This window comes from Podarcis pityusensis, assembly GCF_964106645.2.
Source record: "Podarcis pityusensis genome assembly, chromosome: 6".
Taxonomy (NCBI): Eukaryota; Metazoa; Chordata; class Lepidosauria; order Squamata; family Lacertidae; genus Podarcis; species Podarcis pityusensis.
In genome coordinates, this window is record NC_138030.1 from 30,211,405 (window position 1) to 30,235,507 (window position 24,103).

Below are 24,103 nucleotides of genomic sequence, written 5' to 3' on the forward strand. Positions count from 1 at the left end.
GAGGAAAGTCCCATTTGAAATCCAAAACACTTAAAAATAAAAGTCTTTACTCCTTCTTTTTAAAAGCCAATTCTGTCAACACGATAGTCCCAAATTTTTAATCTTTTAAAACTGCTTCCCGCTTGTTAAAATCTTTGCCTTTGATCTTTAAAGCACTGCCGGAAGACGGACTTCCTGTTTAACGTCTCCCGCTTTCAGCCAAATTTAAAACTTTTAGTCCCAAAATATTTAATCCTTACTCACGAGTAGGTAGTTTAGAGCCTGATGTTTCAAGAAGGTCGGTGCTCATCAGCAGCAGCCGCGCGGCTTCGCTCCCGCAGAAAGAGCGATGAACTCACAGCACCGCTCCCCCTTCCACGTTTCCGGAGCCCCTTACGGGGTTCCTTCTTCATTTTTGGGGTCGCTCCTGGTGCCCGCCGAGTCCCACGGCCACGGGCTCACTCTGCCCGTGGTTTTTCTTGATGGGTCACCGCTGTGCCGCAGCGGACGACCCTTTTCTGCGGAGCCCCTCTTCAGAGACCGAAGAGGACCGCCATTGCCGTTTCGCGCCGCCTCCGGAAGTCTCCGACCATTAGGGGTTTTTAAAGGGGTTTTATTACTCAGCTGATATGCACAGGAAAAAAGATTAATATACAGGCACACAAAATATATAATTATAATTGTAACCAGTCTGACAATTGAATATAGCTTTGGAGAAAATAACTCTATGTATGTTACCTTAACTGTTTTTATGAAGCAATTTAATGTCAAAACGAAGGCTCAGGATGCAAGCAGCTCCCTTTTAATCCAATCTTACGGAGCTCAAACAATTGAGCCACTGAGTTTGAGGTCTCTTCCTGCATAGTCTAGTCTAGATGTTTTTGGGACTCCCAATTCACATCAGCACCAGACATGGCAAACAGTCAGGGATTATAGCAGTTGCTGTTCACTGATATCTGGAAGGTCACAGGTTAGCTCCCCGTACTCTGACTGCAGCACTAGAAATGTTGGATATTTCTGAACAGCTCTCTGCTCGTGTGAAAGTGTGTTGGGTGAAAGTGTGTTCTGGTGAAATAATTCTAGATTCAGGTGCCATGTGCTGGGAGTAAATTCAGCAGAGCACCTGATAATGCCCTAAACGTTTAATTTTTCAGCCCTAAGTTTTAAGAGAACTCCACAATGCAACTTCATTTTAAATACTGGCATGGATCCAAGATTCCTTTGAGCAGAACTATCCTGCTGGTGAAGGGAGTGGGATTCAACTCCCCCCTGCAATGGCCCTGTAAATCTGCTCAGTACAGAAAGAGACACCGGGGGGGGGGGGTTGATGGTGAAAGTGGCTCTCCAGCTTCCTACAGTAGGTACCTTTGCTGTAGTCCCTTCTGTGATGAGGAGCCATTCTGTTTGCAGAAGGACATCTCTCTATCCCAATCCATAGTTCTTAAATGGTGTATACATTTCTTCTGAGCCTTAGGTTTGTTAAATGAAGCTTCAGAAACTCTGTTCTCACATTTAACAGCTCACTTCTCTCACACAAACCCATTTTCTGTCAGCATAAAGTGCCACATCATAAAACTGTGCTTCTCAAAAAAAAAAAAAAAATTTACGGAACAATATATACTATTCCATACAAAGGCAACAAATCTGTGAAAATATGAGAGATTAAAAATACATTCAAGTCGGTTTGAAACATAACAGGTAAAACTCCCTGGTCTGAAATTTGTTTCTGATTCTTAACAGCTGTTTGCCTCTCTATACAAACCAGCTCATTTCCTCTCTACCTAGTGCTTAATGGCTAGGATACATTCAATAATTGGTTGTTTTGGTACTGCAAGTATTTTGTTGGGTTATATAAAAGGTAAGCATTGAACTTAAAAAGGTAACTTTATAAAATAGTGTATCCTTGATTGTGCCAAGTCATGTTTAGCTCTAAATGAACATATACTGACTATCATGATTTGAGGGAATGGCAGCTAAAAAGAACAGTAGGATAAGCACTTTTATCATAAACAGAAGATAGGCAAATGGCATAGGCTTGTCCCCTTTCCCCACAATAGGTTTCATATATAACATTTATCATAGTGGAGAAATTATACTATTGTGCTGATCTTAAGAAAATGAAAGAAGTTTTGAAATAGAATGGCGGTTTTTGTGGTTTTTCCCAAAAACTTTGGAGCTTTATCCAACTAAGTTGTACTAAGAGCAAACACACTGAAATTAATGGAGCTATATTAGCCATGTCCATTAATTTCAGCAGTTCTGTTCTGAGTAGGACTAACATTGGATACAACCTGTTTTTGAAAGTAGACCTTTCTTCACCAGCACACATTTGAATTAACAAAATAAGAACATTGCTGGTCATCAAATGTCCATGTGAAATCTACAACAAATGGAATTTTAACTCGTCTGAGCTAAGACTGACATTTTCCACTAATGCTTTTCTTTCCATGTTTCCATGTTTTTATAACACAACCTTGTTGTACAAACCGGAATCATTCAACAGAAGAGTTGTTCTTGGCTTTAAAAAGTGACTTTCTGGGCTTTGGAGTAGAACTGTTTTTCTTTGAATCATGCTTTTCGTCATCTTTGACTACATTCCAGTCTGCTTTCATTGGTGTAAGTTCAGGGGCAACAATATCACCATCCTATCAAAGCATCAAAATGAAGAAAAGAAGTTCAGTTGTATACTGGAAATTAACAGTCAATACAGTCTGTCATCTTCTTCGCAAGTGGAGCAAGACACTCACTGGAGCCTTTTTACACATCATTTTACAAGAAAAACATTCTTGCACTGCCCTTTCAAACTGTCACGAAAGGGTAATGGGTGACTCATGCTGTACCCCATTTATTTGTGGTAGTCCCCACTCAACAAATTTTATGTACTCATCATTTCCAAGGAAATTAATAAACATAACAGATACAAAACTTCTAGCTAGTGGTAGTATTACAGTTGTTTTAGAATGTAAACCATAAAGGCTAGATCGTCCTCCAACGAGATTTCTGAGATTTTTAGAATTCTCAAGTCCCTTGTGTTCATAATGTGCAGAAGTAATAATGGGTTGGTGATAGAGGAGACTATGGAAGAATGAACAGGTGATGAACAAAAGGAATACAGAGAATGAGGTAGATCTGAATCTCATAGCTCAGTTGGTTAGAGTGTGGTGCTGAGAACGCCAAAGTTACAGCCCGTATGGAATAGCTGCGTATTACTGCATTGGACTAGATGATACTCAGGGTCCCTTACAACTCTACAATTCTATGATTCTACACTGAGATGCACCTTCTAAATGTTAAACTTTTCTTACCTGTGGTTTAGTGAAATTGTTGTCTATACACCACTGAATGAAATATTTTCTAGCATCACAGATTTCATCTGCTGTCTTACAATAAACCCTGATTTGCTGCTCTTCAAATTTTTCTGGTAAGAGCTTTGAAACCTTAAGACAGAAGGAAAAAGAAGTCACATACACTTAATTTTATCACCTTGTCAGAAAAAGCTTCAACAAATTTCTCAGCAGCACCATTCAGTTACAAGCATGTTTGCACAGGGGAATTTCACCTTAAAACCACTTGCATTCAGTGGGCACTTACATAGCAGGTGATATTAGAACTGTGTTGCTACTATTGCCATGCAATTCTGTAGTCATTTTCACATGTATTCAGATACTCTTTAAAAAGCTATTGTAATAAAACAGGCAGAAACACACACACACCCCAACCTTACTTACTTGTTCTTTAGAAATTCTGAATGCCTTATTTAGGTCAGACTTGCAGTAGAAACGCACATTATTGACAGGGTTCTTCTTTTTCATTCCATAATCCATGTTGATAACCTTCACAGAGGCAAGTCAAAAATAAAAATGTACTAAAGTGCATTGTAGGCACATATGTTAAGAAATCTAAATCATTTAAAATGAACATTTAAAGAGATCATTCTTACATCAACAATAAAGTCTTCAGGCTTTAATCCAGGCTTGTGAGATAATGTACTGGGCTGGGACTTGGCAATTTCTTCAGCCATCTTACTACACCGTTCCTGCAGGGTATAAAACCTTTTACTTTTTTGTGTATTTGAATCACTGTATTTGAATCATACTCTCAGAAACTGATGAACCAGACCCATGATTAATTTTCAAAATAATTTTCTCTCTCATGCACTGTACAATGTGACAAATAAGGTATTTGATATCACCATAATATGACAATCAGTAGTGATGACTTTTAATGCTGTCATAGCTTCTCTTCAGGCAGACTAAGGCAAAATTAGTTATCCATTAGAGAGAAAGGAAAGAAGGTTGGAACATTTTATTATTGTTGAGAAATGCTCAATGTTTTGCCATGCTTTTATTGTGTTGAAAGCCAAAGTAGCTGGGGCAACCCAGTCAGATGACCGGGGTACAGGTAAGAATTTATTATTACTATTGTTGTTGTTATCCAACAAGTTGATGCAAACTATTGTAAAAACCTAGTAACTCTTGTACTTAATGCTTAATCCAGGGGTTACCAATCTAGCACCCATGAAAACCACTTCTGGCACCCCAACACACCTATGAGCTTTACTGAAGAAGGGGCCTGTCTGTGGCCTTTATATTGATTGCTCTGTTGTGCAGTGCTGTTTCTGAAGTTAAAAGAGCATGCCTGTTTCCACTTTGCAAATACAATCCTATGTCTACTCTTTGGAGGGAATGTTGAGGATATATGGAAGATAAAAGGTTGCTAGCCTGTGCATTTTGAGACAAAGGTGGCCTAGAGAGGAGAGGAAGAGTGGTAGCTACCACTCCCTTTATTGCCCAGAAAGACAATTTGTTTCAGGATTCAGGGGAGGGGAAGGAACAATGGGGATGCCTTTCTCACTCACTTCATGAAGGATGCCCATGTGATAGGGAAGGACAGGCAAGAACAGCCTTTTCCCAGCCTCCAGTGGACTTTTTCAGCAGCTTGGACGTGGGAGCAGGAGAGAAATGCAACAAGGATGTTGCCCTCAGTTGCATCATGACTAGTCAGCTTGTGCTGGCAAAGAAGGTGTGGGCTTTTCCAAAGGTTCTTTTCAGTAAAGAAAGTGGTAGATGTTGTTTCTGCATTGTGGCGTGGCTGGAGAGAGAAGTGACAGAGATGGCCTCCCCAGGCACTTAATGGACCATGCACCTGCTCAGGCAGGCTTTTGCAAGGCATTTGCGGCAAGATAGGGGAGCAGGGGAGAGATTAGTGATCTGTGAGGAATACTGAGAGAGATAGAGTATGTAAAGAGACACTATGGAGAGACCTGGTCTGAATAGAGATATTGGATCCTTGTCTCATTACATATGCTAAATCTATTTTTGGTCATCTGCATACTATCCCTTGCTTTTTCCTGTAGGACTAATTGCAGTCGTTAACAGTCGTCAACAGGTTTACCATACCCATTGAGTCAATCACCCATCTCCTACTACCCTTCTGAGAAAAACCACACCCCACCCTCCCACTATATATAAGGGTCTGGTGACTTCTGCAGAAGTGTGCATGCATACAAGTGTCTATACCCAGAACAAGCTTAGTTGGTCTCTAAGGTGCTACTGGACAATTTTTTAATTTTTTTATGTAAAGAGAGATAGAAGCCAGAGGTAAGCAAATTGGTACTGGAAAAAACCAACCAGTACATTACTCTATGATCACACTTAACAAGTTAGCAGAGTGAAAAAACCAATGTAACTTGAGAAACTGTGCCCACCTTCGTAATTTCTGTGCCCTCTTGGGGCTGAGTCTGCCCCAGGTACTTATACAGGTCACGCCGCTCTATTTTACATAAAATTTCCCGTGCTTCTTCGAGGTTGGGCTCATCAGAATGAAGAATCCTTAAGAAGATCTCATCTGCCAGTATTAAACAAATCAAGTCATTAAAGCCAGTTTTTCTTTTGCATAATTGAAACACGTATTATCTGTCAGAATTTAAGAATTTTTTTTATGCTATTATAATCGTAGTCAACTGGAAATGATCTTTTATATATCTGCAAAACGAAACTCACAAGACCATATTCAATTCAACAGTCAGATGGAAAACCCCAAGATTCTGCTGTGTCTCAACAGGGTTAAGATATAGTTCTGTGGGTCTCTTCTCTAGCTGCTTTGGCAGTAAACGAAAGGCACCAGAAGGTAACATTTTTGAAAAATAATTATATCCTCAAACAAATCAAAGCAAATCAAAACCCAACAACCTCAACGTAGTTTATGGTAAAATGTGCATAAAATGAAACCAAATCAGGAAATAACATTTTTTTAAAAAACACACCAAAAATATCCACTCATAAACCTAAAGAGCACAAAGGAAAGCAGCCCTAACATAGTCATAACAAGGCTGGCAGAAGTGGCATGAAACGGGCTTCCTCCCTGCCTAGAGAAAGAAGACGCTGTGCTTACCTTCCCAGGGGCTGCCACCACCGCTGCCGCTGCTTCTTCTCATGAAGTGGGTAGGCAGAGTGAGCTCGTCCGCTCCGCTCTCTAGCCCACAGGAGCACCAGGGCTGCGGCAGCGGTGGGAGGAAGAGGCCAAGCGGTGGCGGCTCTGCCAATCAAACACCGCACTTGGTTTACCTCAGCGCAGCATGGGGATGTCTCTGCCAATCAGAGCCACCGCCGCTCGGCCTCTTCCTCCCGTCACCATCACCAGGAGTCTGTTTCGCAGCGGGTTCCGGCTTCACGGCGCAGGCCGGATTTAGGACGCAGGTGGGCCTGATCCGGCCCGGGGACCTTAGTTTGCCGATCCCTGCTCTAGCCCGAGTCAACCGCCATTTTGGTTTCAGTTTTGAGTCAACACCATCTAATACATACTCATCCTACCAAGGTTTTTACAGGAGCAATAGATCAAAAAAAGAATTTGCCTAAGCAGTTATATATCAACCTATTCAAATTAAACGAAGCTAATAAGCTCCTTAATGGCTTACAGAGGGGTAAAAAGAGAGACAGGGAAAAGGAGGAAATTTTTATTTTTCTCTTTCACGAACCACCCCTTAAATAATTTTAAAACTGGGAGAGGGGGAAGTTTGGCCATAGGGGAACAAATCCGTTTCTTATACTATAAATAAATAATTACTTCTTCAGACCTAGTGATACAAACACTTCACTTCCTTCATATGCACACAGCAGAATATATAATTCATTTACATAAAGCAATGCACTATGTTTCATTTAAGTGCCATAACAAAATGGTACCCTGAGAGAAATACTTCCTAAATTGATGCAATTAGAATTTAGGTGTCAGCCCAATAAGCCCATACCTGTTAGCTTAGTGTAGGCTTCCATGTCTTCTCGTGCTGTAGCGATATTGTACTCTTCCCCTCCAGATCCCTTTATGATGATATGTGGGTTAGCTTTCAAAAGGGCATCTGTAATCCTGATATGAAACATGCAACACAAATGAGGAAGAATCCATAATTTCAATATTAACTCCAGATCAAAGATTTCACAATGGCTTTGGAAATTTATTTCTATGGCTAAAAAAGAGTAATACAAAAACACCAAAGTTGATAAAAAAATTAAACCATATAACTTTTTCTAGTCATCAAAATCCACTTTGAAAAACGATTAAGGAGAAGGACAGGGACATTCAACAGAGTTTCTCAATAAGACACTCCAGAACTAGGGCTACAACCTTTAATTGATCAATTGGTTAATATTAATTAATTTTTAAAAATTATTTAAATTCAAATTGGTTGAATTAAAACACATCCCTAAATAAATCAGGCAACACTTCTTTAAAAAATATTTGTAGCTGGCAAGCACCATTGTAGAAACATTCCTCCTTCAGTCATACATTATTAAAATGAATTAATATGCAAGCTCATACAAATGTAATTAATCTACTAACGTAAGAATGGCTAGCATTTATTTTGTTACTGCCCTGTCTAGGGCATATCAACATGCACTTACTTACATAGTTTCAATGATGTTGCTAATTTTATGTTGGTAGGCTCTGCGGTGCAGGCAATTCCGTGTGTGGAACATGTCATACAAATTTCCAACCTCCTAAAGTCCAAGATAAAAACAGTATTTTATTCATCTTTTATATTAAAACCACAGTTCCAAGACTTATGAAACATTCAGGGCAGGTACTTCACAAAATGTTTGTTTTTGTTTTATGTACGACTGTTGTAAACCACTGTAATGTTCTTTATGAATAGTGGTATATGTTGTTATAAATAAATAAAACTTGCTGGCAGCAAACTTTTGCTCCTTTCACTTAATGGTCAGGAATACATGAAACAGTCTCTCCCATAAATGCTCATAAGAATGCCCTAGAGTGGGTAGCAGGGATTCAAGGGCAATTTTACAGAAATAGAAGATAGCCTAAAAAAATTTTTTTCTTAGAAAAAGCATTTACTATCTGGTATCAAGAGCCTTCCCAAGTGCAACCCTATGTGTATAACCTTAGAAGTAAATTGCATCAAATTTAATGAGCCCGGTAGCCAGGTGAGAGTGTATACAACTGCAGCCTTAATCTGCCAATTCTACTTTAATTCCGCAAATTGGATGTTTGTTGCTGAACAACTAGGGACAAAATAAAAAAAGGTTCCAGGACATAGAAATAATTAGACCCTTCTAAATAATCCATGCACAAGAAATATAAAAACGTATTCCAGAACACTAGAGTAATCATTTTTGCAATTAAGATTACTTTCTGCTTATGTGGAGAGGCCTCATGGGGGCTCCTGGAAAGTGGAGCAGTGCATGAAGCACAGGATCCTTAAGATAAGATGATTCCTTGCATGCATGAGAGCAGAATGCTCATAAATTGGTGGATACTTTCCTTGCTTCTGTACTGAGCTTTGCCTTGTACAAGCTTGTAACTGAAACAATTTTGTGTGGTTACATTTCCTGTTTGTTCCGCTTAATGAAAATACAGTAATCCCTTCTCTTACGCACACATATAGCCAGCCAACCCTTGGAGCTGCCTTGCAGCAAGCGGGTGAGAGACAGCATCCCCAGGATTCAGAGAGCCAGTGTGTTGAACAGACCTTGCCCAGCAACCAAGGCCAAGACTTTAAAAGCTCATTTTGTGCTGGGCCGTTTGGGTTACCAGGTTTGAAAAGAGCTCTTAAGCTCTCTGTCTAACTTGCCGGGCAAGGCCCATTCGACATGCCAGCTCTGGAAGATTATGCATGCTCGTGTGAGATCTCGCAGGAAGTCAGATTATCTCGTGAGAGCGCCCCAGAATCTTCCACAGCCTGTGTGCTGAGTGGGCCTTGCCCAGCAAACAAAGCATAGCTTAAAAGCTCATTTTGCGATGGGCAATGCTAAGCAGAGCCGGAGTGAAGATAGCTTTTAAGCACTCTGCCTTGCTTGTGACTTGACTTGCACAGACCAGGGAGCACAGTGGTAGAGCAACCAAATGCATGAGGATTAATGCTGGAACGAGAGAGAATAGACTGGGACGATTTGTACCTGGCTTCCATGATAACCCAAATCTTCCCTACCCACTTTCTCTAAACTGATAGTCATGATGGCTATATTAACTCTATTATCAGAAGCAGTATGCCTCTAAAAACCAGTCTCTGCATATGACAAGCAGGGGAAAGTTGTTCTGCTCATGTCCTCCTTGTGGGATTCCCACAGGCATCTGGCTGGCTATGGCAAGAACGCAAGGTTGAATTCAACATACTTTTAGTCTGATCCAGCAGGATTCTTTTTATGTTCTAATTTATGGCCCTTAAACACCAACTCCAACCCATCACCACATGGTCAACCATATGCTATAGTAAGCCTATATACTCCCTACATGTAGTGAGGCTGGTTGAGATGAAAGGTAATGGCTTGGCCAATACCTCGTGCTCCCAAAATCCATTTTTTTCTCAAACTTTCTGTTCTCAAACAACAGAGAAAACATATATTGCACTGTCTCCTATTCACTTGGAAATGCACTTCTCAATTTATGCAGCGCTAGCAGACTGCAAGTTTATCTCCATCTGGACTCATTATACCCACAGTCATAAAGCTCACTGGGTGGCTTTGTGTAAACATTAGCTTTCAGGTTAATTTGCCTCTCAACACTGAGTGACAGCAAAATGAGACAGTGTTTCCCTGAGCTCCCTGAAAATGGGGGGGGGGGGGGGGATAGAAGAACGAAAAAGACAAAAATTTAATGGCGAGTTTTTCAAGCTGCCAACACTATTTTACTTGGCATTCTCTACTTTCCTCAAGAAAGCTTACCTTGTCACGGGTACAAATATGCTTCTTTCCCTCAAATTCACAGACACGAGCAAATTTAATGAAGCGTACATAATCAAAGTTGTTCTGGATTCCAAGATGGTGACAATCCCTAAATATATTCCAGAAACAGGCAGGAGGTAAGGTCATTCAATTACAAATTGAGGAGTTGCATGGACCAAGGAAGGGGGGGGACATTTTAAAATTAGGGGGAGGGATCAGGAAGATGGCTTCACTGGGGACCTCATCTTTAAATAATGTAAAAGGACTCTCAGGGGATTCTTTGAGACTCTATATTTTTCATATTCCCAAAATATAGATATATAATCTCCAGACACACTTCCATAATAGCAACTGCAATTATCTTCAGACAAATTGTGGTTTAGCATGAACCTGCGGCTGCTTTGCTCCTCCCAGGCTGTTCTGCTGCACTAAGCCATAGTTTGGCTCAGAATTCTCCTGGAAAAACCAAGGGTCTTAAACCAGAGAACGAAGTGACAGCTCACTGGAAAGAGTTAAAACACACGCCTGCATGACACACTAAGCCAAGCCATGGCTTAGCTCAGCACAGCAGCAGAACTAGAGAAGAGCGAAGTAGCTGCCATCTCCTCCCTCGGAACCCCAACACTCAACCATGGTTTGGTTTAAAGTGATGTATGAAATGGGACACTGTTTAGTTTGAAAAATATTGCTAAATGTTATTTAAACTGCTTAAGATAGTGAAAATCTCCAAGTGGTTTCCATAAAAACAACAAAAATACAAACATGTGATAAAAACAGAACACAGCTGTATTTCACAAATAAAACTGAGCAAGTCTACAAAACAAAAAAATTAAACACTAAGAGTCAGACACAGTCCAGAAAACATAGGCAATATATTCTGAAAAGTTGTTCAAGGGCCATTATGATCTCTACCTCATGAGTTACCCAAAGCAGAGTATTCCAGAGAGTGGTTGCTATCTCCAACAAGGATTGCTTCTTTTCCTCATCCAGAAACAGTTGTAGTTTGTAAACCTACCGAAGTTGGTCGTGGGCACCATGAGCTACTGAGGTCACTTGAGTCTCTAGTGACAGCAATGGATCTAGGAGCACCCCCATACTACAACCCTCAGAGGGAATGCAAACCCCTCAGAACTGCTGAACAGCCCATCCATAGGGTTTCCATCCAGCCCTCATCTAGCCCAGGCACTGGTTTAAAACATGCACGACTTCTCTTGGTTCATATGTTACAGAGAAACAGCTGGGTATCATCAGCATATGGTGCTACCTTGCCCCAAATCTTGTAGAGGTCACCCCCAGCAGCTGCATACAGATACTGAATTTATTTATAAAAATATTCATATGCCCTGCATCATAAAAATATATCACAGCGGCTTACAACAACACAAGACCATAGAATAAAATCATAGAAAGTACATGGAGTACATGTACACAGAGAAATACCTGGGCTAGGTATCACTCTATATGAGAGGTGGGGGAACTGGGCCCTCCAGATGTTGCTGAACCACCCCCAACCATTGGCCATCCTGGCTGAGGTTGATGGGAGCTAGAGTGCCACAGGTTCCTCATTCATAGTCTATATCCTGCTCATACTGTATACATGGCTCTCTCACTTAGATATTTTTTTTCAAGTATTTTTATTAGTTTTCAATATAACAAAATACAAGGTTAACCAAAAAGCATACAGTTTATATGGTATGACATCATACAGTATTTAAAGATAAAGAGTTTTTAAATGATAAGATAGATATCCCATCTAACTTGGACCAATAGGATATTCCATTAATTGGTTTGTCTATAGGTAAAATATTCCCAGTATTGTTTATCTATAAAATAAATCTTCCAAATGCTTTAAAATGAGCAAGGTCCATACCTGGCAAAGTAATCCCATTTATCAACATCGATGCCACTTGTTTTGTTGGCCACTATCTCATAAAGAAAGCCTTTTTCTTCAGGTCGCCCACGGTAAGGCCACTGGAGAAAGGGGTGGAAATACCCAAAAGCAAATAATACATTACAAGAAAGCGATCTACTCTGAGCACCAAACTGGCAAGGAAGCAGGGTTCTAAGAACTCTTTGCACATGCTGGAACAGATTAATTGATACCTGCCAATACTTTACTAATAAGAGATAAAAATTGGTGGAGCTAATAATCACAGCCTAGTTTTGTGATGGAAACAACCTTGGCTAGCCAGGTAATTAACTTACACTGGAATATGAATGCAAGGAGCACAGCCCTATTGGTTCTCCTGAACTGTTGACTATAGTATTCTTATCAGTCAATTGTCTGGTTTGGGTCTAAGTAGTACTACTCCTTCCCAGACAACTGGTTTCAATCAGATTGGCAAGCACACAGAACAGGACATTGTTGGCCACAGCAGCACATTTAGGAAATTCAATTCCATGTGATATTATGCAAACTCCAGCTTTATATTTTGAATCCGACCCTGGAAACCCATTTTTCCCTCAGTCACTTTTAACAGTTAATTTGAACTGGGCTGCAAAAACAGTATTACTATTTGATTTATAGTGTGCTTCTGTGGTGGCTTTTAAAGATGATTAAAAAGTTTGGCTGTTTTTAACATATTTTGCATTGTTTTGGTGGCTGCCATTTTTATATTTGTACATCACTTTGTGAAGTTAACTCTTTAAAAGTTGTTCACAGAAAAATATTTATTGAATTAAAATTCACTTTTATCCAAATATCAGCATAAGCAAATGGTGCGCCTTTTGCTGCTCTCCAGGATAAACTGCAGGGTGACCTCTTACTGTGTCACTTGCAAATATTCCCTTCATCCAAAAGGAATGGAACCATTAGATGCACCTCTGTCTTTTGCAAGCTTACTCAGCAATACTTATATCTGCATAGACATGCACAGAATTGCATGAAGTATGAAGCAGCTCAGATTATTCTTTAATCTACCCTAACACATAACGATTCTCCAAAGCCTCATGCAGAAGCATTAAGCAGCTCTGCTGCCGTGCATTTTTTAACTGGAAATTCTAGAACAGAGTGGAACCTTCTGAACACAAAGCATATGCTTTGCTGTTGAACTATGGCCCCTCTTCCAAGATCTATAAAAAGCTCAACAACCAATGGTTCACAAAAAATAATGAATCTCCCACATGCAACATCTGTCAATTTTCCTTCAAAAAAGATAATGCTATTAAGCATTTTATTCCATTAAATTGCACAGTATTTACAAAGCAGAAGACTTACTGAACTACTCTTTTTTTCAGTTTTAATGGGTCCTGCTATCTGCTCTTTGATAAAGTCTATATCTTCATCCGGCTTGAGACCATAATACTTCAAGACTGGTCTTAGATCATTGGAATCAATCAAGTGTTCAAACATCTTAACAGAAGCATCTTCATGCTACAAAAAAGGAAGTTTTAATTATTATTAATCAAAGCATATGCTGTCAAAACAAGCCATCATAACCGTATACAAAAACATTAAGACAACATTACGCCATGGTTTAATGTCAGGTGGATGAGCCTGAAGCAAAGCATTGTGTGTGTGTGTGCTCCTGCTCCCCTCACAGGAGCTTGAACAGAGTTCATTTTCACTTCTGCAAAATCCCAGCTTAATGTCAGATTTTATCCAGGGATTCTGGTTTAAAACAAAATATTTAAAGTGCCATAAAAAGCAAATTTAACTAGCTTGTTAAACAAGCCAGAGTTTCTTTAAATCAGGTTCCCTCATTCAAGCATAATGCTGGATCTACCACTGCTGCTGTTTCACATTCTTGCTGCAGCTCAGCTGCTGAAATCACTAATTCCTGATAAGCAATGGAATGTTCAATAACCTGAGATGGCTGAAAATAGAAAGGTACTTAGAACAGCAAATGAAGCAGAGAAGCCACTGAAAGACGACCCTAGAAAGGTTAATGGAACATAATCTCTGTGAGAAGAAAGGACTGAGAAAATTCAAAGAATTGTGGGGTTGAAGGGACCCCAAGGGCCATCTAGTCCAACTTCTTGCAAAGCAGGTAAACAATCCCCGACAGATGGTCATACCTGTTTAGAAACCTCCAGTGAACTTCACCACTTTCTGAGTGAGTACATTCCATGTTTAGTCAGAACCTTCTTTCTTGTAATTTGAATCAAATGGTTCAGGTCCTACCCGCTAAGGCTAAAGCAACAGAAATCAAGCTTGCTCCATGTCCCATGTGACAGCCACTCAGCTAATTGAAGATGGCTATCATACTGTCTCTCAGTCTCCTCTTCTCCAGGCTAAACATACCCAACTCCCTCAACCCCCAGAACTGGACACAGTGCTCCAGGTGGCATCTGACTAAGGCAGAAGAGAATGGTAAACAGTAGGAATTTTAGTGACTATATTTCACCAATATGGTAACTTTAAAAAAGAAAAAAAAACTTCAGGAAATGTCTGGGTACTTTGACTATAAACCACCATAACTGTTAAATGTGGTTAACATATTTTTAGGCAAGGCAGCATTCCCTTTAAAAAAGAAAGCAGTAATAACTGGTTGCATACCCACCTTCCATGCAGTTCCTGGACAAACACGAGGGATGAATCTTCCATCATACATGTGTGAAAATGGGCCATGACCTGAAAGTAAGAATTATGCAGTTCATCTTTACCTAGCGTGCACAAATTGCTTCATTAAGATATTTGGGAAGTGGCTTACCCAAATCATGACAAAGACCAGCAATCTGGACGCACAAAATATCCCTTTGGTTGATGTCCAACTCTGGTTGTCGCTTCTGCAGTGCCCGGATCAAACGGCCTGCTAGATAGCCGACCCTGTAGCAAGAAGGCAAAAGGTTCAGCAATCCAGTTCTTGAATTTTAGGGTTATAAATAAAATAAAAACTTGCCCCACATTATATATTGTGAAATACCACTCAACTTACTTAGCTCGTGAACTGCAAACCTATAGAGCAAGGCTGATCCAAGGACCACATTGCTGGTCAGCCACATCTCCAAGGCCCACATGCCAGTGATGGCTTTGACCAATGTATGCACACATACCACCCACAAACACCCACATTCACTTGACATACAGGACATAGCACACACTTTCATTCTCTCACACATGCAGTCCAAAACTCAAACATACACTCACACACAAACATGCATGTATAAATGTGCACACATACAAAATCAGCATTCCCAGCACTAGGGTAGAATGACTATAAATGCTGCTTTTTTACTCTGCAGAGAAGGCTCTGTGGAAGTTAAAAGGCAGCCTTTCCCCACCCCCACCAGCACTGAAGTGGGGGGGGGAGCTGCTTTGTACTCTTAAAAGGCAGGCTGTGGTCTATCCCTGATTTCAGTGCTGTGATGCTTAGTGCTAAGACTGGGGAAAAAACATATCTTCGGCTGAAATTGCTTAAAATAAACTAGGGGAGGAAATGCAATTAAACTTCCTCTCTTACTATGCCTGCAAATTTCATACAATGCTGCCTTAAAATGTTTTTTTTTTTTTTTAAGGTTCCAGTCACATCAGCAGGCCTCTCTATCCACCAACAAAGTGCATTCTTAGGAAAGCAAGCAAGCAAGAACACAGCCCTACTGTCAAAGCAAATAGCATTTATTTTCATCCATGAGTTTTAGTGGGAAAACTCAGTGTCAGAAAATCTGCTTGCTTAGTTGAGTTTGGGTTTGGTGAGCCTACATCCTCACGAAACCAAATATTGAACACACCAGCATATGAGATGAAGGGTACTTCTAACTTTTACAGATATATTAGATGTAAATCTCCTTTAATGGAAGTTAAGTATGTTACCGGGAAATTGGAAGGGGGGTTGAGAGACACCCCCCACACACACACCACAAGGCAGAGACAAAAGAGTCTCCGCTGCACATTACCAAACCATTCACTCACACACATTTCCCTGCCTTTCACCTGTCAAACCAAATCCCCTAGTGTCAAGAGAAAACAGCAACATATCTGCAAAGGTATTGCATCTGCAAGGGAAGCTCAGCTCAGGAGCCTTGACTCACCGCTGAGTAACAGGTCTCCAACAAAGGAAAACAGGGAAAGTGCCAATACCAAATGTAGCAATTCACTGATAAATGTATCTATGTACTAGATCAATGGGAAAACTTTCGAAATTCATAAGAAATCACTTGTTGTATCAATCTTCTCAGTTCCAATGGCTTTTAAGATCCAGGGAAGTGAGGTATAAGGGGAAGGGTGAGAGAGCCCACCATAAGAGTCTGCAGGGCCTTCCCAAGCAGTCATGACTGATATTCTGCCCCAAGAGTGTCAGACAGATAATCATCTCAATCACAATGCCTAACCACCCCATAGTGGAATCAAGCCTGGTCAAGACAAAGGTGTGTATTTGACTTGACTCAGGGACCTGGAAACTGTAAATACTTTCCTTTATACTGTGATGGAGTAAGTGTGAAAGACTATATTTGAGTGACAGGGGCATGCCTGGATCTCAGGTTCTGAGACCACACCTTTTCTGTGACATATCTATGATGTCTTAGTGATGCATCCCAAGATGTATTATGAGAACCTTTGAAATACTGATGTAACTCGCTGATTGAGGCTTCTGGCTGCTTCATCTTTTTAGTACAGTGGTACCTCAGGTTAAGTACTTAATTTGTTCCGGAGGTCCATATTTAACCTGAAACTGTTCTTAACCTGAAGCACCACTTTAGCTAATGCGGCCTCCTGCTGCCCCCGCACCGCCAGAGCACGATTTCTGCTCTCATCCTGAAGCAAAGTTCTTAACCTGGAGCACTATTTCTCTGTTAGCGGAGTCTGTAACCTGAAGCGTATGTAACCTGAAGCGTATGTAACCCGAGGTACCATTGTAGTTTATTGCAACAATAAACATCAGGCTTATTGGCTGCTATTTGGCTTCTATGTCCTGCTTTGAAGTCTCTTGCTTGTGACCCCGACCTGAACCCGACCTGAACCTGAACCTGAAGAGAGTCAAGGTTAGGCGATTGTGGGGTGCTCCAAGGACTCCCTGTTACAAGTAGCAGTGCTATGGAATTCAATGAAACTGCAATTACTTATGTTCAGAGGCGCAACCAGTCTGCAGTAACCTGAGTGGTGGCGTATACCAGTTCAAGAAAAACAAGAGATCTGCAAAAAGAACTTGTGCCTTACCCAAGGGAATGCTCAAAACGGTTGTGCGATGCTCCTGGGAAAACATAATAAGTGCCACCCAATTGTTTGATGTATCTTAGACGCTGAAATTGAGGTGTGTCAATGATCTGAACAAGAAGGGGATGCATTTCAATGTGACCATGAATGGGGTCATTAAATACCTGGAAGATGTAAAACAAAATGTAAAATTATTGCAGATATATGAAAAGCACCAGAAGAAAACACTGTAACTTTCACTTGCTTTCACTATACAGTGGTACCTCGGGTTAAGAACTTAATTCGTTCTGGAGGTCCGTTCTTAACCTGAAACTGTTCTTAACCTGAAGCACCACTTTAGCTAATGTGGCCTCCCACTGCCGCCGGAGCATGATTTCTGTTCTCATCCTGAAGCAAAGTTCTTAACCTGAAGCACTATTTCTGGGTTAGCGGAGTCTGTAACCTGAAGTGTATATAACCCGAGGTACCACTGTACTCAAAAGCTAGTACAATCACCAGATAACGAAAAGCATCTATGGCTGCCCCTGTATGCCAAGATGAGCTCCAGCAGATTTAGCGGACAAGACCAATAGGTCCCACAGTCAAGAAGGTGGATACTGCACATGTTGTAGAGGGAAGTGAGGGGCAGATGGACCTCATCAACCTGGGAAGGTAGTTGATCTAGGAGAAGGAAAACCGACCCCAATCCTCCACTGACTTGAGGTATATCTTTGGGAGAAGAAAAGACTAAGGAGTAAACCCTACTCAAATCCAGAGTGGAGCCCTAAGACGGTTGGATGGCGCCTTGTATGCATCCTTCTGGCAACTCCTGCAGCCAAGCAGGTGCCAAATGTATTGCTCTGCTTTCCTTTGAACCACATTAGTGAGGTTGAGAGTGGGATCTTATCATCTGGGCATCCAAGGACCTCCATATATACTGTCCAAGCTTGCATCCTAGAGAGGTCACTTTGATGCTGCTAACACAGCCATTTGACTTCACCCCTGGAGGCACACTCCACTGTCTCTTGAGACAGACAGATGCCACCAATATGGCTGCCATAAAACAAAAGGTTTTAATTTCCTAACTGACTGACAAGTAGCACACGCAAATAAAATAGATGTTCAGAACATGAAATGTGATAAGAAGTTTGTCCAGATTCAGATAATTTTTTTCAGAAAAAAAATCATACATTTGTTCTTTGAGCTAAGCTATAAACAAAAAACAAAAACATTGGAGAATTTCTGACCAAGCAAAACGTGATTTTCCCCCTCAAAGCAATTGACTGACCTACCTATTCCAAACCCTCCCAATCTGGATTCCCCAAACCCAACTCCACAAATGGCAGAGAAAACTACTCCTTTATCTTCTCACACAAAAAACCAAGAATAAGCCCCAAATACCTGCACCTCCCTACCTCAGAAGAAGGATGGGGAATCCCCAACATAGAAGCATATTACAGTGCCAACCAAATACGCCATATAATCCCATATATACTAGAAGATGAGACAAAACAATGAATACACCTAGAGAGGGAAACAATTGAAAATACCTGCACCACAGAATACCTGCACCACTCCTCCCAAACTAAGGAAAATTCGCACAACACTTAACAGGTACACACAGACCGTGCTCAAAGCATGGAAAACAGAAATAGGCAAACTATCCCCAACTCCATCCCCACTAATTCCCCTGACATACCACCCATTATTCCATCACGCAGCACAAAACCTCCAGATAAAAACCTGGCAAACCAAAGGCTTATATCGTCCAGTAGACTTCTATAAAAATAACAAACCTTTGTCAACACAAGAAATACAAGACAAACTAGAAGACACCCTGTAGTGAAGTTGGAAAATCTTGGTATGTCAAACGCTGGATCACGCAGGAGTAAGGTAAAACTCCCCGTCTCTAGAGGTGTGAGTCAATTACATCTTGACTCTAGGCAGGATGAGATGCTATCTGATTTGTAGACCCTGGCACAGCTGGGGGCCTGAGTGTGGATTGGGTTGTAAAAGGGTAAAGGAGGCTATCAAGTAATTTACAACTTGGGAGCCTGGTATGCATAAGAGAGGCCTGGGAGGCCTGGGAACTGAAGGAGAGCCTTTTGATCTCAAGGTCTCTGAGGCTAAACAAAGTTCAGCTGTGCCAGTCTCCTGACAATCAGAAGATATAGTCCCATCATACAGCCATTGGTAAATTGGTCATTCACCTAAATAAATTATTGGTCCCTAACCTGTCCTCCACGTGGGTTTTCAAGGATAAAGGATTTGGGAATAGACTAACATTGCTTTCAGATTAATGTAAATGCTTCTCTCACCTTCATTATGTCAACATGCCTTTGTCCCAGTTTGCTCAGACAATTCAGAAGGTTCTGTCTCACTCCAGTCCTGAAAGTGATCAAGTATAAGTTAAGTTGACCGTTCCATATTTTATTAAATAATCTAGTGGATGCTAACATTAAGTTAATCGCTACTGTTCAGTGCAAACATTTTAAAAAGTTTTCAGTAAAAGATCTTCAAAAGATCTGAAACCGAATACTCTTAAACACTACCAATTCCATAAAGATTTATTCAGATGTCAAACTGTAGTGGTTTTAAAACATACTTTCTCCAAACTATAATCTGTACCCAATATTTGCCAATGTGGTACAAAAGAAGATGACTATGCATCTGTTTCTGCACACACAGTCACCAACATATATTTGCTTCATTAATTTGATGGTGGTTTTGTCTAGGAAAGCTCATCTAAACAACATGCAAAGGTAAACCTTGCTTAATGAGACTGTGCAAACATGCAGGCTATGGCAGAGTACCTCACAGTTTCTTTACTCCTTCCCAGTCCTTTTTGCTGTTGTACCACAATCACCTAAGCAAAGATTTTGCTTAGCATGTAATCCAAACAAGGGCTCATGGTTAACCTCTCACCTAGCTAACCACCAGCAATAACAAATAGTTAGGGAGTAGAGCGGCTAACCATGCGCCCTGATCTGGATTACATGCTAAGCAAAATTTTGACTTACAATAGCATGGCAGCAAAAAGAATTTTGGAGAAGAAAGTGGCTATAAGCAGCTCTCTGGAAGCCTGTGCCATCTCACTAAACCAAGGTTTGTCTTAGCATGTTAAGAAGTGCCATAAATCTGTCTGGAAGGGGTGCATTTCTGCATCATAAACAACAAATATGTTTAATTACCAAAAACTGCAGAATATTCCAGTAGCCCTCTGTGTAAAAAGGTGTTTTTCATAAATTGTGTTTATAAATTGTGTTATGGTAATATTAAAGGTATTCTTTCAATACAGTTTTAGTGACATCTGTCAAGTGTGAGATCGCAGAGAAGGTAACATCCATTGTTATGATGATTAATGTTGCAATAATTATGTAACACAATATGGGAAGTTCAAGTCCTGTTTCAGTTTCCTGATTTCATGAAAATGCTTTACACACTGGCTTGGTTTGCATGTCACATTAAATCTTCGTTACAACAGAACTGCAGATTAATGTGAACCACTGTTGAAATCGAGGCAGCTTCACTCCTCCTCTGCTGATAAAAGATCAGAGTCACTAATCTATATTTCTTTAGCAAATGTACAAAGCTCAAGGTATGCACTAAATATAGCAATGATCCATTTAGGAATTAGAAACACAAACAGTCCAAGCCTATGTATGACTATTCAGAAGTATGTCGCACTAAATTCAATGGGACTTACTCCCAGGGTACATATAGGATTGCAGCCAAATTCAAATGTCAATAGCTTTAAGTTTCCCTTACCCAATTCCCATTTCTTCAAGTTCTGATTCAGTGAGGTAAAGGAAAGATGAACCAGCAATTTTTTTCCCTGAGGAAATAAGGAGACAACAGTTAGCTTATTCCGTTACTCTTAACATTTATATTTCTGAAATTCCTGATAATTCAAAATTCTCTGGGCAGATGACAAATGAAAATCACTAGAAAAATAAGGAACATTAAGAAACTATGCTATTCTGAATTCTTGGACCCAGAGATGTCTTACATGAATAGAAAGACAGCTTAGAATGAAGCACCATTGAATTTTCCTGTTTTCCCTATCCAGCTGCAGCCCACTGTGCATCACACACTGTACCAGAAAATTACTCCCTTCATGGGAGGTTTTTAAGCAGAGGTTGGAGGGCCATCTGTCATGGATGCTTTAGTTAAGATTCCTGCATTGCAGAGGGTTGGACTAGATGACCCTACAGTTATATCTAATATGTTATAGAATCATATAATCAATAGAAGCCATATTTGGTATTACTTGGAGGACATGCTTCCCTCCTTAGACAAATGGGGGGCGGCGGTTTCTGTAACCACCACTAGGTAACAGTAGGTAAAGTGGCTGCTTTGATGCTATAACTAATATAATCTAAATTTATTTTAGTTTTTTATTTAAGAACGATAACACTCTTCTTTATTTCTGATTCCTGCTTTACAGGAGACCCATGAGTTCCAATTAGTACTCATTTGGTGCCGGGTATAAATCTAATAAATAAATCATCATCATCCTCAAATCATAAAATTGTAGAGTTGGAAGGAACTCTGAGGGTCACCTAGTCCAACTGCCTGCAATGCAGGAATAAGCCAGTATTCATTCATACTTTCAGATGAAGAGTCGCCAGTATTTCTTTTCTGCAAGTATGCTTTGGTGCAACCTGAAATATTTTGCACTGGGCATAAGCTAACTAACCTAATTAGCCTCCTAAAAACATAATAACAATAATAGTTTACAGTTATACCCAAATTAAAATTAACGGCCAACCCCAACTAAACATTAAACCAACATCAACCTGACAAAAAGAAAACAGAGGAACCAAAATTAGAATTGTGAAAAATATTTTAAAACATTTTAGCTAGTTGCCCCAACCCAAAAGTGCATGCATGAAAAGTAATGGGGGGTTTTAGATCTGGATAAACAAATGACCTGACTTCTAGCTTTGATGATGTTGCGTCCTGATGGCACATGCTTTGGCGATCCTCTGATACATACTTGGTACATATATCTTTCCCCCACTAGAATATGTGCCTCTGATATTATTTCCTTATTCTTTGAGAACATTACAAGTAGAGACAGAACATATCAATGCTGGTTAATGCACAAATGATCCTGTACTGCCAATGGACAGCTAAAGATGGGTCACTAAGGGAACAAAGCAGAGCAGCGGCTCTGTGCCAGAGGGCAAACAGGTGGGTCTACCTCCCTGTTGGAAAGACAAAAGGCCAGAGTAGAGTTATTTGAGTCAGACTGGGGTGGCCTGCAATCCTTTTTAACTAAAAGGCTTGTTTGAGAAAGAAGTGCTCCTCCTTTGGGAGGAAGGGCGGCATATAAATCAAATAAATAAATACAACCCAAGTTAAAAGGAAAAGGGGATTTAAGGCAGCAGCCCTAAACACACTTATCTGGGAGTGAATCCCACTGAGCTCAATAGACCTTACTCCGGAGTAGACTGCACTGCAAATGACTCTTAAGACACAGCCTTTTTAAAATGTGGGTTTTGGGGGGGGGAGTTATTGGGTTGTCGTTTTTATTTTTATTACGTATTTTGTAGTTTTAAATGTTGATTTTATTCTGTGAACCGCCCCGAGACCCCTGGGTATAGGGCGGTATATACATTCAAATAATAATAATAATAATAATACTGTAGCCCTATGGCCATTGACTTCAGAACAAGCCATCCTGGGTCTTACTCCTCAGAACGAATAGCCTTTCCCCTTTGGGAACTTACGCCAAGACGAACCTCTGGAGCACCGGGAGAGCAAGTCTCCCCAGGGTGCGCATATATATATATATTCTTTGCGTCGGCCCCCTAGTCGACCTGCGATCAGAGATCATTCCTATTTTCCTGAACCACCGCGAAATCAAAGCAGCAGCCGTGACTAGCCAACCCCACCCTCAGGCGACGGAGCCCGTTATGCCCCGGCTCTGCAATCCACTTCATAACCGCCTCTCCTCACGGCGTCAGGAAGCGGGAACCGCTCGAGGGAGGAAACGGCGGCAGCAGCAGCGTCGCCTCAGCCGGCGCCCCCTTTAAGGTCCGCCGAGGTTGAAATTCCCGGCGCAACGAGGCTGCGTAGGCGAAGCGGCTCTCCGGTCCCGCTCGTCCCGCCTCCCGCCCCGCTTACCTCGGAAGCAGCGCAGCAACTCCGGGTCTTCGAAGCCGCTGCTTCGCAGGAATTCGCACACCTGCTCGATGCCCCAGTCCCGCGGGTGACTCCCGCAGGGATCCGGGGCGCGGCAGACGGAGACGCGCTTCTCCGGCGTGTGGAAGCCGTCGCCCGGGCTGGCGGGCAGGGGCCGCTTGAAGGCTCCTTCCCCGTTCCCGCTCGACATCGCCCTCGGCTTCCAGGCAGGGAGACCGCGCAGCAGCAGCCTGATCGGGAGAAACGAGAGACTGAGCAACCACCCGGCCTTGCCTTCACATACAGCAAGACGCCTCCCGCCAGGGCCGGGGGTCACGTGACGGCAGTCCTCCAGTCAAGGCGGCCTGCGTGGCTTGCGGCTTCTGTGTCTATGCTGGGTGGTTCTGTGTTGTTTTTGGAGGGAGGGAGTTCAAGGGGCTGGTTGAGCGTGAGGCTGATAAGCCAGACCCCTCAGCAGAGCTGGAGTTTTAGGGAAAGGCGTGAGGGGGAAAGCATGGGGTTTAAAGCTCAGGGATGGGGAACCTGTGGTTGGTCCCCATCCCATAGCTGTCAACGTTTCCCTTTTTTTGAGGGAAATTCCCTTATTCCGAATAGGATTCCTCACAAGAAAAGGGAAAAGTTGACAGCTACACCCCAGCCAGCATGGCCAGTAGCTGCAGACCTTTGGAGGGCATCTTATTCCCCATCCCTGGCTTGAGCTCCTGCCATTTGCGCAATCCACACC

The 24,103-nt window shown here is 41.4% G+C and overlaps 1 protein-coding gene across 2 annotated transcripts; it reads right to left on the bottom strand.

Moving 5' to 3' along the window:
• Window positions 1-576: 576 nt before the first annotated feature.
• Window positions 577-24,094, bottom strand: SAMHD1 (SAM and HD domain containing deoxynucleoside triphosphate triphosphohydrolase 1). 2 transcript variants are annotated; one of them, XM_081010294.1, is made up of 16 exons: window positions 23,362-24,094; window positions 20,998-21,064; window positions 19,548-19,617; window positions 17,254-17,414; window positions 14,810-14,925; window positions 14,660-14,730; window positions 13,375-13,530; window positions 12,028-12,128; window positions 10,158-10,266; window positions 7,885-7,976; window positions 7,229-7,344; window positions 5,687-5,826; window positions 3,920-4,015; window positions 3,708-3,812; window positions 3,285-3,416; window positions 577-2,624 (listed from the first exon to the last, which is right to left on the bottom strand). In XM_081010294.1, the coding sequence occupies exons 1-16, from the start codon at window positions 23,567-23,569 to the stop codon at window positions 2,472-2,474; spliced, it is 1,893 nt and encodes a 630-aa protein (XP_080866420.1). In that variant the 5' UTR covers window positions 23,570-24,094; the 3' UTR covers window positions 577-2,471. The 2 variants fall into 2 exon arrangements, with proteins under 2 accessions (XP_080866420.1, XP_080866421.1); XM_081010295.1 differs by lacking the exon at window positions 23,362-24,094 and adding an exon at window positions 23,130-23,283.
• Between the last annotated feature and the right edge of the window lie 9 nt (window positions 24,095-24,103).